The sequence below is a fragment of the Gopherus evgoodei genome, chromosome 6 (assembly GCF_007399415.2).
Source record: "Gopherus evgoodei ecotype Sinaloan lineage chromosome 6, rGopEvg1_v1.p, whole genome shotgun sequence".
Lineage (NCBI taxonomy): Eukaryota > Metazoa > Chordata > Testudines > Testudinidae > Gopherus > Gopherus evgoodei.
Window position 1 is genome coordinate 102,654,943 of NC_044327.1, and position 17,225 is coordinate 102,672,167.

Sequence of the window (17,225 nt, forward strand, 5' to 3'; positions counted from 1 at the left end):
TTTAGTCAGAAAGGTTAACAGCTTAACTGTCATTATTCTATATCAGTGGTTTTCAATCTTTTCTGGTTTGCAGCCCCTTAAAAAATTTTGAACGGCAAGGCAGACCCCTTCGGAAAATTTGACATAGTATGTGGACCCACATGAGTCATGGACCACAGGTTGAAAACCACTGTTCTATGGTAATAATACTAATGTTTAATTTTATTGTACCTAAATATGCTATGTGCCAATCAGAGACAGAAGACAGCATCTTCTCATACATAATACACATTGTTACCTTGATCCCATTAATATCCCAGTCTTCGCTGTATAGCTTCAAATGAGTCAACTGGTTGTGTAAGTCGTTTGCATCTAGCATTCTGTTGCGTGAGGTTCCCAGGAAACCCTGCTGTAATTTACCATTGAATCCAAGTACATAAGTTTGGGGAATTTTTTGACAGTTTAAATTTGCGTGGTTACATATTTTGGTTGATCAGGTAGTACAGATGTTTACCAATAATATATGGGTCAGCATGTCATGAGGTTGATTTTAAAGCACAAGCCAGCTGTTTATAAAGTTGCTTGCTGTTCTTTTTTTGGAACACTTGCTTAATATACTTTACTCTATGCCTAAGTGCATATAATTCTTTCTCAGACCTCCCATGCAGTTTAAATGTATTGGTAGAACGGTGGCTTGCAAAGCAGGTCCTCACCCCTAAAGAAGACACTTTCCGGTCACAACATATAACCTGTAGTATAAGAACAGCTGTGGGATGTGATTCTAAAAATGTGTCCTCCAGGTTTTTTCATGTTTTGTTTTCAAGAGACCAGCTGTAATATGAAAGAAATGTTAATTTTTCCTCTTTTTTTTACTTTTGAAAAATAGATCAAAAATATTTTGAACTTGAACCTCTTGCACGAGGAAAGCGCTGGATTCTTAAACCCTGCTCCCTGGATGATATGGATGCAGTAAAAGACAGCTTCACCCTTCTGATACATTTGCTAGAAGAGAGAGAGCTTGAGCCTTCAAGAATGTGAAAAGCTAGGAAAGAGGACTGCTTCTCCAATCAGCATTGTACCTGTTTATTCTGCTCCCAGCTTAATTATGATTTGGTATCAAGACTGCGTTGCGGCTTACAGTAAATATAAACTTTCATTTAGTGCAGAAGATCTGTTTGTTAAAATAAATGTGCTGTAAATTGGGTATAGGATTATTCCAGTTAAGTCATCACACTACTGAAATATAGGGAGTTACTCTTTGCTTACCACTAATTCTGCTCACTGCATGTTTTCTCCCTGCATTATCATAAAAAAATACTTGATACGGAATTCTGCATGCACAAAGTCACAATCTGTAAAGGTTGGAAAAAAATGCCACCAACTATGTTTTCTGAAAAGTAAGTGTCATAAGAATTTGTGGATATTACTTTGTGTGTTAGCTAGTTTGCTGACCCCAAGGACTATCTGGAAAGGATGGCCACTGAGAGTACCCGGAAATCATCTTACAAGCAAGGAAACGTCTTGATGCAAAGTCTAGTCTGAAGTCTTACTGAATGAAAATACAAATACCTTGCTGTTGATTACTATTCTAATTCTTAACCCTTTCAAGGCACAAGCAGTGAAGTTAGTGGGAGTAAGGGGAAATGAGACACAAACACAGTGTGTGCACATATCAGCATTTGCTATGGATTTTGGATTATCTGGAATATAAAAACAGCTTGCATAAAATTTCAGCTACAACTTAAGTAGATAATATTTGTTAAAAAATTAAATGAGTTGAATAAAATAAAGTTCACCTGTTTTTTTTAGTGACTATGATTAAAGAGCAGCAAGAGTATATGTATTTTAACTCAGATGTGGATGCATGCTGGATAAATAGCATGACGTGTGACATTTCAATTAAGGGATCTCCTGTATCTCTCACTCAAAGTAGTGTTGTTATCACAACTGTGCTCCTACCTCTATACTATAGTTAAGGGTCTGCCAATATCTCTGTTTATAAACCCCTATTTTCAGGACTTTAAAAAAAGCCTTCAGAAATTTGCGAAGGACTGAATGTTAGTAAAAGTTTATTAATCAGAACCACAGTTTTGAACAAATTTGGAAAAAATCCATTCAGTTCAAGGAATGCAATACATATTCCACCCCTGAGCCCCAGCCACCCCAGGTTTGCAGCGTTTGCATGCCTTTTGGCAGTTTTAAACTGATATAAATCAGTTTGGTTTTCAAATGAGCTTCTCGGTTCATTGATTCATAATAAAACCAGATATCACAACAGGGTGTAGAAATCAGTAGATGTTTGGTACATACCTTGTATGTTGTGCCTCCTCCACTGATATCCTGCTTGATGCATACCCTGCAATGGCATGTTGAGGATATAGAAATCCATCTTGATTCTGTGTTTCAGGTTTTGGAAAATCTTCTTAAACTACTTTTCAGAGCTTTATGCAACATGTCTTTCACTCTGAAGATTCATTTAAGTTTATTATAGTTTATAACTAGTTTGAGGATAAGAAAAAATAGTGAGGGAGAGCGTATAAAAGCTGGTTCTCTATTTGTAATGTATTCTTTGTTAAATTAACTGGTTTCTATAACTTTTACCATTTTAAGTTTCCTTGAACTATTTGGATCACTTCTTGCCTCACTTGTGAACTTCTCTGAGGCCCACTTCAATATAAGTGTCTGGCCTGGTAGAGGCTACTTCAACTCACTTCCTATAATCAAAATTAAGTGGGGGTTCCTGAGTAGTTTCTGAATTATTTGTGTAATAGAAACTGAGAGCTGAAAGTGACCAGAGCGCTAGAATCTGCTGGATAGAGAGATCTGGGCTCACTGACACTTTCTTCTCCCTCTCTTCCCCTATCTTTGTATTTCTTATCCATGTGCTGCTCCAAGGAACCTCTTCTGCAGATACTCAGGAACTTAAACTGTTCATGTTACTCAAAGCCAGCTCCCAATTCTCCTTCTATGAATTGGAAGCACGCTTGCTGCCCCTCAGGTATTGCTGTGCACCTTGAGTGGGCTCCCTGCCCCTGAACTAAATAGGAATTGGGATCTAGTTTAGAGCTTCCAATTCATCCTTTCAGGTAACACAAACAATTTAAAGTTCTCAAGCATCTGCAAAAGAAGCTGTTTGGAGGAGGATGAGCGTAAGAAGGGGGGACAGGCTGCACGCAGAAGGGAAGCCTGCTCTGAGAGCAAGAGGAAGGGGAAAGGAAGCATTCTAAACTTTAGCTGCTTTTCAGTTTAAAATTAGAGGATGGGAGGAACAATCTCTTTACTATTTTCTGCCCTGTGGCCCATTTTAGATGTAACTAATTAAATTCACAACAGCTGTAAATGAGACCAACTCCACTTACGTCTTACTATTGGTGTAAATTAGTGAATTTGATGCAAAGGTCATAGGGGGTTTGATATTTGTTTGGTCATGAGATCTCAGCTATGCACTGTTGGAAAGTGCTACATAGCAGTGATATCAAGAAGGCCCAACTAGCCAATCAGAATGTGGCCTTAGCCATACTCTCTTATACAGTATATTAGGACCTTTTGATGTTTAATTCTTTTCTTTAGGAAAATGTCAACTGCACAGGAGCAGTGAATTTTTTTGTAATGATTTTTAATTTGCATATTCTTAGTAATCGCTCTATACTACAGGTTGAAACAATACCTTGTAACTGTTACAAGGATTCAAGAAAGGTGTTTAACATTACTTTGAATATGGTTCTGTTTGTGAATGGATTATAATGGATTTGTAGATTTTTTAAATGTTTAAACACTTTCACCTTTTTTATGGAGGGATTAAAAAATTCATAGCAGTTCATGTCACACTTTCTTTATCTAAATTGTTCTTGAATATTCTTAATACAGAATCTGTGAACACCACACAATGTTTATTCAGATGACCAATCTCAATTACTGTTTTCTCTTCTTGTGCATTCATCGTTTAGATTAAATAAATTCAATCACTAGGAACGAGCTAAGTTCCATTCAACTTCATTAAACGGTGAATATTGTCTTTTTAAAAAAAAGATATTGTGGTTTAATGTTCTTAAGCCATCTGTTAAATTACTTTCTGGGTGTGTGTTTGTATGTGTGTGTGGATGTGCCCACACTGGGCGGCTTCTCAGACCTATGTCTGTCTGCAGTATTTCAGCACTCAGAATAAAAACATTATCAATCAGTATCCAACAACAGCTGTTCTTGACATGCTTCTGTCTGACGCCTAATGTTTTACAACTGGCCTCCTTTGTCTAGGAGTTCTGAGCTGGTCATCTTGTTGCTTCCATGTTATGTCCCGTGCTTGTACGAACAGAATTTGCAGTGATTTTGGAAATCCTTGTTAGTGTTTTTGATAGTCTTTCTTGCTGTATAATGTGCGATGTGTCTTAGTTTGCATATTCAAATGTGCTGTACAGAAATCTGTGATGTATTATTTCATTTACTTTCTGGCGTTTCATTATATTTATAGAAGTTACAGATTTTTGTACCTTATTAGCTACTACAGTTGCCTTTTTGTAATGGCAATTAATTTATATTACAAAAGTTTGTATCTTTTCTGTAACTGAGTATTGGTTGATAGTTAAATGTCATATTATCCTGACTTTATACTAAAAATACATCATCTAGACTTAGTAGTTGACCCATTCATATAGGCAACTGCAAGACCAGAGGAACTTGTACTGTCTGATTTATACATGATTTCCACATGAAAATAAACACTGAGTAGAACTGAAGTGGTCAGCTTGAATCTTTTCAATATTCATTTTTGGAAGTACATTTTTCACTACCTTGAAACAGATTTTCAAAATACGTACTTTGGGGTCAAAACTAATGATTAATTTGGAATAATATGACATATCTATGCATAATATAAATATTCAATTGGTATTTCTAGCTGGTTTATTTTCTTACTGAGTTTTGCTATTTTAGAAATGTTTTTAAAATATACTGTGAAATTATTGCAGGACTACAAATGGAAATGGTAACTAGTAATACAATTACTTCAGAAGCTCAGACTGAGAAACAAATACTTATGTAACTAAGTGAAGATTTTAAATAGAACTGCGACATTACTATATGGTTCATGTACTGAGGAGAACACCTTCAAAGTGTAAACAAATAAACTTATTCCAAGGAGTGCAATGGAAGAAAAATAACTCCCCAGACAGTTTTGGACTCCAGTGCAACATTATCTTGTCTCATACTGTTTGAGTATACAAAATGCCAGCAAACAAAGCTGTTAAGCAACTGATTGAGATACAGCATTGGTCAGGCTGGCTGGACATTTCTGGTTTAGTTTCCAAAGTAGGCAGTTATAACATATCAAGACTAGGATGGAATTAGGAGATTTGAAAACTAATAGTGTTTTCTTCATGTTTTGTTTTCATATTCACAGATGAATGGAAATCTAATAATCATGCTTCATTTAATAGAACTTTAAAGAATTTTCATTAGTTTATTAGCCCCTTGACCTGATAGTACAAACAAATCAGAACATCTGTGTGTCTGGAGTATTGCATTAGCTAGCCAAACCACTAGACTAACAATGGGGGAGGGAGAGAGTGCTTTATCCCATGCAAAAACATAGGATCTCTATTCCTCAACTACCTCCTGAAGTTGGACTGGACCTTGAAAGGCAGATAGGGCCACTGCTCTCTGTGACGTGGTGATAGAACACATCATTTCCTTTCCCAACCTCATAAACCACCACGTAAAGTGAATAATTTCCATCTATTGTATGGGTTGGTCTGAAGGTCAGGCTAGATTTAGCTAACCATATGAGACTGCTGAGCTACATGATGGCTACATTTAATATAAATTAAAATTATAACAATAAGAAAAGAAAAAAAGCATTGTCTCCAAAGCATTTACGAATTCACAGAAGTTCATATAAAAATGTAACATTTGTTTCTTGATATCTTTGCATGGGAAATATGCAGAGCAATCTTCTTTGTAAAATAAGAATTTGCAATGAGTACACTGATTTCCTCTGCTTACTGTTACTCTTAGAAATGTCCTTACTTTTACAGTCCAGAAAGGGACAGAGTCAAATGAAAACACAAAACCCCTTTTCAAATAAGTAAAGGGCATGACAATGGACGGGAGTGTTTTTAATCATTTGGGTGGCAAGCCTAGCAATGTGTAAATCATAAACACTTTAGAAATTCTATTCAGTAAAGCAGTCAAAGATTTGGAATATTTAGAGAAAACTAAGAATTTGGGGTTGCAGAAGAGGGGTGATGTCTGGTTCATGTCATTAACTTGTTGCTACTATAGAAATGGAGTGAAATATTGTCCAAATATATCCTATTTTATAAGGAGGATCTTTGTAATTGTAGGCCTAACATTTTATACATTCGAAATTGGAAGTTTCACATGTGGAAAACATTATTTTCCTAATTTATTGAAACTTGCTCACCTACTATAACACTGATACATTAATCTTGAAGACTTTTTCTTTCACAAAATGTATACAATTGCAGAATTAAATTGATTCCAATATTAAAATGCATTATATATTACAAAATAAAACTATTGACAAAGAATTATCTTTACCCTTTTATATCAGTCTACTTAAACTGGGGGGAAAAATAGTCCATCTCTATTACTATGAAACATATGCTGAATACATTACATTTGAACAGGCAATGGAAAGAACGTGCATCTATTAAACAAAACAATGTAAAAATCATACATTTGTAAATGTACTATGAGGAATTTCGCTCAGTTTAGAGCCAAGATTGGTTCTACTTTTAATCAGTTATTAATGGGTGGAATGCTGAATCATGGAAATCCCAGGAGAAGGATTCTTGTACAGTCGAAATAGTATCAATACCCTGCCTCATCACAAAGAAGTTTGCAGAATGAGCTGCAGCATGACTTGCATACGCAGCCATAAAAAACAAACCAGGATTTAAAGCTAATCACCCAGCAGAGTAGCTAGTATTTTAACAACGTCGCAGTATTGGATTTGCAAGGTTGATGATTTTTCAGTTTTAAAAAGGCATTTCTTTATAATTTTATTGTAAATTGCATTTTGGGCCTGTCAGCTTTGACATGGTCCTTATAAAATAACAGTTCATGCTGTGAATTGGAATTGTCACTCAATTTCTATACAAGTATTTCTAAATCCATTTCTGACCAGTGGCATGCTAACTTCCTTAACTTCTTGAGGTCCTACCCTCCACTACATAATGCACATCTGTATTTTTTTCAGAACTAACTACTGTCCTCACACACACAAGTGTGATAGCTGCTATACATAAGATAAAAGTGATTAACACCAGGGATCTAGGTAGGATCAGGCCCCCAAATCAACTCTTGATCCCAACTTTAAGAAAATTGTGGTGTAGTTTTCTAGTTTGTTTTGAAAGAACAAGTTTCCATTATTAACAAAACTATATCAATGCTATTTCATTAAAAAGTCCATGTAACGTACGCATAGTATTTCTTCAGGGGACTGACCCTATTGTTGTGCTTGTCATTTAGGCTGTCTAAAGCTCAGGGCCGGCGCTTCCATTTAGGCGGCCTAGGCCTAGGGTACCAGAATTATTGGGAGGTGGCATTTTGCCGGGGGGGGAGGGGCAGGCGGCTCCGGTGGACCTGCCGCAGTCATGCCTGCGGAGGGTCCCTTGGTCCTGCAGCTCCAGTGGAGCTGCCGCAGGCATTTCTGCGGATGGTCCGCTGCTCCTTCGGCTCTGGTGGACCTCCCGCAAGCACGACTGTCGCAGCTCCACCGGAGCTGCGGACCAGCGCGCAGGGCGGCGAAATGGCCGTGCGCCTAGGGCGCTAAAAACACTAGCGCCGGTCCTGTTAAAGCTACTGTATTTGTGGAATTGTTTTTCTGTTTAAGAATATTTAAATGTACATGCAGTCCCTGCATTCCGTCCTGTTGTTCCAAAAAGGAAAAGCTTGAGAGACATTGACTGCTAAAAAGGTAAATCAACAGAATAACAATCTTTTTCTTAATCAACTATTACTAAAATGCAGTGCATGCTAACCAGAAAGACTTGTTCCTCCTTGGTTTACACTTGCTTGTCAATGTCTGCGCTCCCCAAGTTCAGTGACACCAGTGTTAATTAAAGTAGCTAATCATACTTTGGAAGATAGTAGATCTTTTGTGCCAAGCTGCCCAGATGTCACTATGCAGAATAGTTCATAGTTTGCCCCATTACCTCTACAAGCATGACCTTTTGTTTACAGTAAATACAGTACCATAAGCCTGGTAAAGTCATCACATACATTAAAGGTATTAGGCACGTTTATCTCACATTCCTATCTATTAGCTTCTTCCACAATTAACATGATCCACAGCTGAAAAAATAATTAAAGCTGTCAGTGATAAACGGGGTGAAATTGTCAACCCAGGAAATGGCAATAATACATATAAACGATATTACAAATGTTTATCTAAAGGTACTGAGATAGTACTGTGAATTTTATTAATCAAGGTGCTTTAATTCGATTCATATCTGAATGAAACTCTTAATATGGTTCAGTATAAAAGTAAACAACTCAATATTTTAGTGGAAAGTTTTTTGTATTGATTGCTTTATATCCTTTTCTGTGATAGTTACCATACAAACTGAGTACCTAATATTCATCCTTGGAAGTCTGTAGCAGAGCCAGAAATAATCCCAAATCTCCTAGCTCTGAGACTGAGCTACAAGATTATCCCCCTTCCCTTCCTGCTCTGCATAGACCGTGAAAATAGGATTTCTTAGCTTCCTGCAGGTAGTGGCCTCCTGAGCGTGGGCCCAACCTCTGAGATTAGGATCTGAATTCTTCCACTGTTCAGGATGTATGGATCTGCTGAGGTTTGGGTTCAGGCACATCTCTACTGAGACATGATGGCAGCATGAGAGTTTAGCATAACAGATTGTAAATAAGCTTCTTGCCTGCTCTTAAAACTTGCTTTAACCTCAAAGGATCTTTAATATTGAGACTTCATGATCCTTTGGTATGCTCATACATTATTATTAATCTATTGACCAGGCTGTTAAAGAAATCACGTACTGTGGTGAACAAGAATATTTTTGTTATTTCTCCTATAAAGGCAGTAAGAAATAATCCAACACAGCTGTTTTGGTGAGGGGGTAGGTGGTCTGCTGATTTCTGCTATGCTGGTAATTCATGAGAATTTCAGCAGTCACTGTGTTGTTTTCACCTTTTCATGTCAGTCAAATCCACCAGAACAGAAGAAAAACTTTGCCTCATTTGAGACTGGCCTTTTATTTTCTGAGATTCAGGTGGTGGTGGTGGTGGTGGTGGTGCTACCGAGGCTCAACCAGATGACTTTTGGGAACGATCTGATATTTTACCTGGCTACTTAAAGCTAAGTCCATTGATGATAGATATTTTCAGTTACTTTCTTTACCTTCAATTCAAGCCCACACTTGAATGTTCAGAAGTATGGCTCTTCCTTTAATAAAAGTACTGTCAATAGTAACGCCTTCACATACTGCTTCTTCTCTGTAAGCATCTGAGGGGGAGGATTCCTAAAGGAGGTGGCTAGACAGCTCCAAATATGCCTGGATAAGATTAGATTTATTTTTTATTCGTTCATTTGTGCCTCTCCCAAAGGACTGCTTAACTGGGAACAGTACAGACACCACCCAACTCCCTCCAACAAAATTAACCAGCAGAAAATTAATAGATGTCCATCCTATCTGTTCCATCCCTGAGAGGAGACGACTAGGGACAAGCCTCAATATAACTGCTGATCATGGGATGGGTAGAGAGTAAGTAAGACTCCTGCCTAAAATGGCATCCTGGACATGGAAGGAGGGGACAGGTGGTGGTGGGGACTCCAAGAGACATTGAAATCCACCTTTCAATCAAAATGAGCTACTACTGACCCAAGAATGAGGCTATGGGAGTTAAGAGCACAAGGAGCTTCTATGAGACTTGCTGAGCTAAGGTCCTCAGTGCAGAAATGCAGGCCTTGGAGAGATCCACTACCACCACCACCACAGATTCTACTGAAAGGGAATGGCTGAAGAAAGAGGCCCAGCTGGGTCAGAACAGGAGAGGGCATAAACGGCTATACCCCAAAATAGTCTGATGAGCAAGCTGTTTATTTTCTTTTGTGGAGGAGGATCTGCTTGAGACATTAGTAGCAAGCTCCTTGCCCTTTGCATAGAAAAAGCACTAAGTGGATATAGGCTCGATCAGCAAAGGGAACACAGGACACCTGCTGTGGATAGTTGACTTCAGCACAACAAGGTAAGATGCTTGTGAAACACAGGCCACTGTTCTGAATTACATGTACATCACAGTCCAAGGAAACAACAAACCCCATATTCTCTGGCATTAAGATAATATGGAAAGGGGACATTTTCCAATGGCCGCATGTCTTCAAACCTGACATATTGAGCTACTTTTTAATTAGGCAGGTGGCTAATACATTTGAATGTATTATCTGGTACTCATATTTTGGAGGCGATCAAGAATACACAAATTCAAGCCCTTTGAATGAGAGTGGATTCATGTACAAATTGATTCTAAATCAAGGAATCATCACATTCCAGTTCAGCATGGCAATGAGGCAGCTAGAGCATATTGTAAAGAAGTATGGTCTGAGACTCTCTGCTCTGTGTCCCCTCCGTGGGTGACCGTTTACGAAATGTCTCCCAAGTATCAGGCGGTTATGTTTGAATGAGAGACATTTGGCTGAATGTCATCCTGAATAAGCTCAATGCAGTGCTCATGGATCAAAGGAAATGATTGGAAGAACTCACCATTATTTAGGAGTGAGGTTCTTGCTCATATAACAGATCCATAACTTTCACTGTTCTGGTCAGAAAGTAGCTCTGTAAAATAGTACCATCTTCTTCAGTAGAACTATTCCCTGTGTGTTCAGTTATGTATGCTCATTTCAGTGATTAAAACAGCTTCTTCAACTACTTTATACCCCTATTAGTATTGCAGAGCCAACTCAGCTAGAGGAGTGGTCTGTATTCTAGTCCTCCCTGGGTATTGGGCCCTATTTGGTGTAATAGTGTGTAATGCTAGAGACTGTGGTGGGAAGTGTGATACAAAATCTTCTGCAACATTCTGAACACAAGTGGTTCAAATTGTCTTCCATTCTGAAATGCAGTGGGATATTGACGATATATTTGAATTCTATATTAAATGTGAATAGAAACAGCCTTTGGAGCATGTGAAGCTAGTGCTGGCAACCCTGTTCCCCACAACACCTAACTGGGGAGGCAGAGGAGTGGGGACTGGAAATATGGCTAATCTCAGCATTCATCCGAGGGGAAGGGGGGGATATGCTTCTAGCCTATAGAAAACCTTGAAAAGGTCATTAGATGTAAAATAATTGCTAGAGATGAGTGTCTCACTGGTGTTTCCCAAAGATCGTGGGTTATATACAATGCAACCCCAGACACCCAAAACTTTCAAGGGCATCCTCTAAGGCGAAGACTGCCACAAACTTACTCTTTGCTAGCTGCCTGAAGCTAAGTAAACAATGTGGCATCTGGTCAAAAGAAGGGTCTGTCCAGTAGTGTGAGAGACAGTATGATTTAATGGAGAAAGTACAGAACTGAACAAGGGACTCCTGAATTCTCATCCCAACTCTAACCCTTACTTCCTAGCTGGCACTAGCTTTTCTATGTATAAAATGGATTTACTGCTGCTTACATAGATTATACAGCTCTAATGGGTGATTCATTTGTAAACCTTTGTAAAGTTCTGTATAAATGCTGAAATGTACCAGAATGCACACTCAGCACTCCCAGTGGCTTGGGGGCTCCCACCCCTAGACAATAATCTATAATCTAAAACCTTATATACTGTTCATTTTGCGCACACATGGGCACTACGTCTCCTGCAGAGACAGGTTGTTAGTGACCTATGAGCCTACTTTTTCTCTCTCTCAAAAAAAAAATTGGTAGCTAGTATGGAAATTAGAATTCTCATATTTCAACCAATCAAGTTTTGGAAAACATGTGACCTGTTTTAAATATTGAAAACTAATCTTGTTAGATTTTGACTAATTTTCAGCCAACCAAACCTGAAAGTGAATAATTTGTGATATTTCTGATATTGCTATGAACTATGTATCTCAACAAGGCTGTTCCCCAAAATGCATTATTGCTAACCAGCCAGCTCTGGAATCCTCAACTCTCCTGGGGTTAATATAATGACATATTAATGTTGCCTCTGTACTTTGTAAAGTTCAGATGAACAAAGCTTGGAAAATTTCATACCTCATTTTGATGTTTTGAACAGTCCTACACTCCTCATCGGAACATTGCAAAGATGAACCTTTTAAATAACTTAGCACATTATGCAGTACCCTATTAAAACTAACCTCATTCAGTGCCAAGGTGACCTGATTTTAATTCTCTTTTTAAAAGATTGTGAAAAGAAAATCTTATACAGATTTCAATCAAAATTTATTTTTTCATGTTCGTATGGGTGGAATTATTACCTGTTCAATCAATGAGAAGATGTATGTGATCTTTTAGTCAATCTTAGTTATTGGGGTGGTGGTGACTGACTACTTTTTCTCATTTACTGTATATTATCCTGGAATATCAATCCTGTGGCACCTTATGACTAACAGACGTTTTGGAGCATGAGCTTTCGTAGGTGAATGCCCACTTTGTCGGATGCATGTAGTGGAAATTTCCAGGGGCAGGTGTATATATATGCAAGCAAGAAGCAAGCTAGAGATAACGAGGTTAGTTCAATCAGGGAGGATGAGGCCCTGTTCTAGCAGTTGTTAGTCTACAAGGTACCACAGGATTATTTGCTGCTTTTACAGATCCAGACTAACACGGCTACTCCTCTGATAAAAGATGTACATGTAAGCTATATTCTTTGAAACAAACTAAGCTGCTCAAAACTGCTTGTTTAAAATTGTTGTATTAGTTGAAAATAAAGCTATCTTACATTTTTAATATACATTTTAAAAAAAAAATTCAGATGAACTGAATAATGTTCCCTTTTATAACAGCACTTTTACTCTAGCAGGAGATCCCAAAGTCCATTATAAGCAATGGGATGCAGCTGCCAATCGGTGCCATACACTACAAAGATTTAGGGGGGAAGTGAAGAATAACTTCAGATGTAATAAGTGATTTTTAGGTAGGCAGAATAGATTTACCTAAATTAGGGCATAGCCAGGATTTTAGATTACCATCTCTACTATGATCAAATTTGATTGAGGTCATTAATGACCACAAGTTGTTCAGATTTCAATTTCACATCTCATCCAAAGGACCTAAAATAGCAGGGTTGATGCCTAACTACTGAAGAGGACGTGACTGTGGCTCTGACTGCTCATCCATGCCAACCATTCTCCTTTTCCGTTATGCAGCAATAGTATTCCACAAATAAATATTTGGTGCCAAAATTAAAGTTACACCAGTGACATAGTAGAAGTCACTAGCCAGACATTTACAGGCAGGATTTGCTGAAGTGGTAAACCAGTTTTTGACTGCAGTATCTTCTTCCATAGCAGTTGAGAAAAGAATTCCTTATTTGTACTGCTCATTCAAATTTGAGTAAAACAATTGGCAGTGTAAAAAGGCAGGAAAGCTAGCTTTCCTCTTCCAAGCAATGAACAAAAACCACTCGGCAGATTAAAATATCCTGTTCTAGAAAACCTGGTGGACCCATTGATATACACAAATCTACTCAGTTCTCAGTTATAAATCTAAGGTATTAAGATTTGGAGCCTACCATCAGTTATCAGATTTCCCCATCCAATTTTATTTCTACAGTTTAAAAAACAGAAAATGCGGCTGTGTACTCCATGTGGCATTAATTGAACAGTGATGATAAATCCACAAATTTCTGAATCATAACAATGATTCAATATACTGCAGTGATTTTTTTTCCTTATGTGTTTTAACGAGGAAGAATTTGCCTTGCAGCAATTGTTTGTAAGGCAACGCAAACACAAGTTTTAATTTTGTCTTTAACTGTCATTTTAAAATAATGGATGTTTAACTGCTGTGTTTGATACTGATGTAGCTCAATGTGAGGATTTTTGTACTTCATAACTAGCAGAGATGCCAATTCTTGGATCACAGCTTTACAAACTTGTTCAGGAAGCATTCTTTGCTCTAATGTTCCTCCATCTCAAACCTGCTTTGTTGCTTGCTGGACATTTGTTACCTAATACTTACCCCTACAAGCCTGCTGAAGCTTCTGCTAGTACACAGGGTATGCCAGAGCAAACACTAGATGCTTCAAGACATGGGTTTTTCATGCCTTCTAATGAGAAACAAGTTTCAGAAAGTTAAAATAACATACAATATGCTTTTATTTAATGCAAGTAGATGGATGTAAAATATGCTGACCTTTCTACAGTTAGTTTTCTTGTGAACATTGCAAAATGAATGTAAACTCCCTCAGCCCACACAACTTTTCCAGATGTATCATTCTGGGCTCTGGCTAGACAGCTGTAGAGTTAAGTGGGAGTGCAGATAAGCATGCTGTTGTAATGAGATGTAGGCCTCCACGTGGTAAGGTGAGTGGCATAATTTTTCCTTCTGGGTTGGTTGTTCTGAAAAGACTTTGTCCTTTTAGTCACACGTCCATATTTTAAATATCACAGTCACATGCTCTAAACACATACTAGCATCATAAATAGGCTCTTATGATGTGTTTCTCTTACACAGCGGGCCCATGAGTAAAAGTGATACTAACATGGTCTGCACAAATGTATTACAAAAGATGGATGGGAAAGAGAAGATCTTTTCAATAATATTCTTTACAATGTAGCTTTTTTGTGTTTGATTCTTTTTTGGAACATTGTTATTCAATAGCTATAAAGTTGTAACATTCATATATGAATCAAAGTCATTCTTATATCTGGAAAAGACCCACACTTTTACCCTACATTCCCTCATTTAAGTATTTATGGTTGTTAGGTATCTATAGACTACACCCATGCTCTTTTGTCACTGATAATTGATGCATGTACAAAATCCAGAGGGGAGAATATCATCAAAGGAGAAGCATTATAGCTGTACATAATGCCAATGCTATACTCAGAAAGGCACTTTTGAAACTCTTGTCATGTATGGAAATAATTAAAATATCACAATTACTTTTCAACCGTGGGAGGAAGTTAGTCTGAATTCAGTTAGCAGAATTGCTATTAAGGCAGATATTGGTGTCTATGATTAATTTTCTTCCAGAACTCCAGTGTCCACACAGATTTATTTTAAGCCACAACTGGCTTAGGAACTCTCATTATCATAACAATTAAGGGTTTCTTCCAGATAGGAAACAGACTGGTCCTCATTTTCAGCATGGGTGTGGGACCTGTAGCAAAACACCTGTTCTAAGGGAACTATTAGCTCCTTCAAAATGTCAAAGTCAGCACTCCTTTGTAAGGTGGTAGACAGACTGCGCTGCTCATCCTTCAGAGACTTATGGGTCTAGTAGGTTCCCAGATCCATCTGAGGCAAAAGTTTTCTCAGCCACTAGACTAGAACAATGATGGGTTAGTAGAACATTGCCACTATCTGTATTCTACAACCATCTGTGAACTGTTCCTCTACAGCATCCACACAAGACACAGTGTCCAGTGACCTACATTGATGAAACTGGAAGGTAGAAGATTTGGAGCATTGATAGTCAAAGAACAAATCCAATTAGTTGATGGCTTAAGGAGTTTGTATAATTCAGCGCTGAATTAGATTCTTCTCAAGCACCAGTGCCTTGTTCTGGAGGTGACCTGGGCTGCAAAATCCTAACCAATGGGCCTTATATGGATAGCTGCCAGCTCACCAAGACAGATAGCCATCAGATCTTCTAATAACGTTGACTGTATCTGAGAAGTACCTGGCTGCTAAATCTCTAAGGAAAATCTAGGTGCAGTCAGATGTGGTGGTAGCTGTTCTGTATGTAGCATTGTCCCTCTGAGTCGGTACAGAATCAATGCCTTAGTATGGTGTTTTAGAAGCACCCTGCTACTAGGGGTATAACAGCAATAATACGGTAAATTATATTTCTATGGCATGTTCCCTCTGAGTATCTCAAACTTCACAGACTATATGAATTAGGCCTCACAATGCCCCTGTGAAGCAAGGAGGTATTATTACCCTATGTTTCAGGCAGCGAGCCTGAGGCATCCAGGGATGCTGACTTGTGTGAAGATCACACAGGGAGTCTTGGCAAAGCTGGTATTAGCACCCAGGCTTACTCTCTAATGCCTTAACTATGAGATTATTCCTCTTTGTAAAACCAAGGTTCTTATCCCTTTCCAATAAAAGCCCACGGTGTGAGGGTGTTAAACTCAGGATCCCAACCAAATGCAATGGGTTACAATGTACTTTCATTTCCTGCTATAAGCTATTGTGTGGTGTACTGTTACAAAGTTGTGGCACCTGACTGCAGCTGCATTTCAGAGGTGGGTGAAGTGATCCCTGTAGGTAGCTTGTATTTTAGTGTTTGTAAAGCCTTTCAGGATAAAAGGCACTATATATTTATATGTATTTGCTATGTAATGATGTAGCCTTAACTGATATAAAACATTGTGTTCATAGGACTCAGCTCTCATGCAAGTCATTAACAATTGTTTTAGTAAAAGATGTTAATTCTGAGGTGCCTTTTGTCTGAGCTGTCTGTAGATCTCGCATTTTCTTTTTCTTATGTACAACAAAGGATCCATTGGACATAGTTTATCTCTCCTAATTTGTAGCAAAACATGCACATTTATCTTAAGAACAATGTGGGCTCAAGCCCAATGAGCCACAAAGAAAGGATATCTGTTTGCAATTTAGAAACAGTCCTTTTACGTTTTTTTGAACCCTTGCTACTGGATTAAATTGTACTACCAAGTCATCTCAGATTTATGTATAGTTTACATTGTTGTTTTAAAAGTATTATTCATGTCTTGAGCATCTTTCAAACCAATTAATTCCTAATTTTCATGCCACGTGGATTGTGCTTTTTGTGTGCAAAGCTGGGCTGTCACATTACATATAAAGGGTTTCAAAGTTCAAATTGATTCAATCTAAAACAAATGAGTTCATGTGGCTATTTCAACTGCATGTACAAAATACTATGTGCAATTTATTTAGAGCTTAAGTGGAAATTAAGTAAAAGAGATTCAAACTCTTTAACATCAGAAGGTTTTTGAGACTGGAATACTTTTTTTAAAATGAAAGCATAATAAAATAACGACAAATCAACAGGGACACAGTTTTATATTTTGTTTGAGAAATGATGCCTCCAGCTGCACAGTATCCTCTACTTTCATTTCATAGCAATAAAAA

General features: G+C 37.9%; 1 protein-coding gene across 10 annotated transcripts in view; it reads left to right on the top strand.

The window, feature by feature from the left end:
• ARL15 (ADP ribosylation factor like GTPase 15) overlaps nucleotides 1-4,712 on the top strand; it is a 322,749-nt gene extending 318,037 nt beyond the window's left edge. For 5 of the 10 annotated variants that reach the window (XR_004000954.1, XR_004000951.1, XR_004000952.1 and 2 more), the window contains 2 exons: nucleotides 74-179; nucleotides 866-4,712. Coding sequence is in view for 3 of the 10 variants with exons in the window: in XM_030567019.1 (XP_030422879.1) it covers nucleotides 866-952 (87 nt within the window). In the remaining 7 variants the exon portion in view is untranslated. Of the gene's footprint in view, nucleotides 1-73; nucleotides 180-865 lie in introns of those variants that run through there. The other 5 variants (XR_004000955.1, XR_004000956.1, XM_030567017.1 and 2 more) reach the window with 2 other exon arrangements.
• The last annotated feature ends 12,513 nt before the right edge of the window (nucleotides 4,713-17,225 follow it).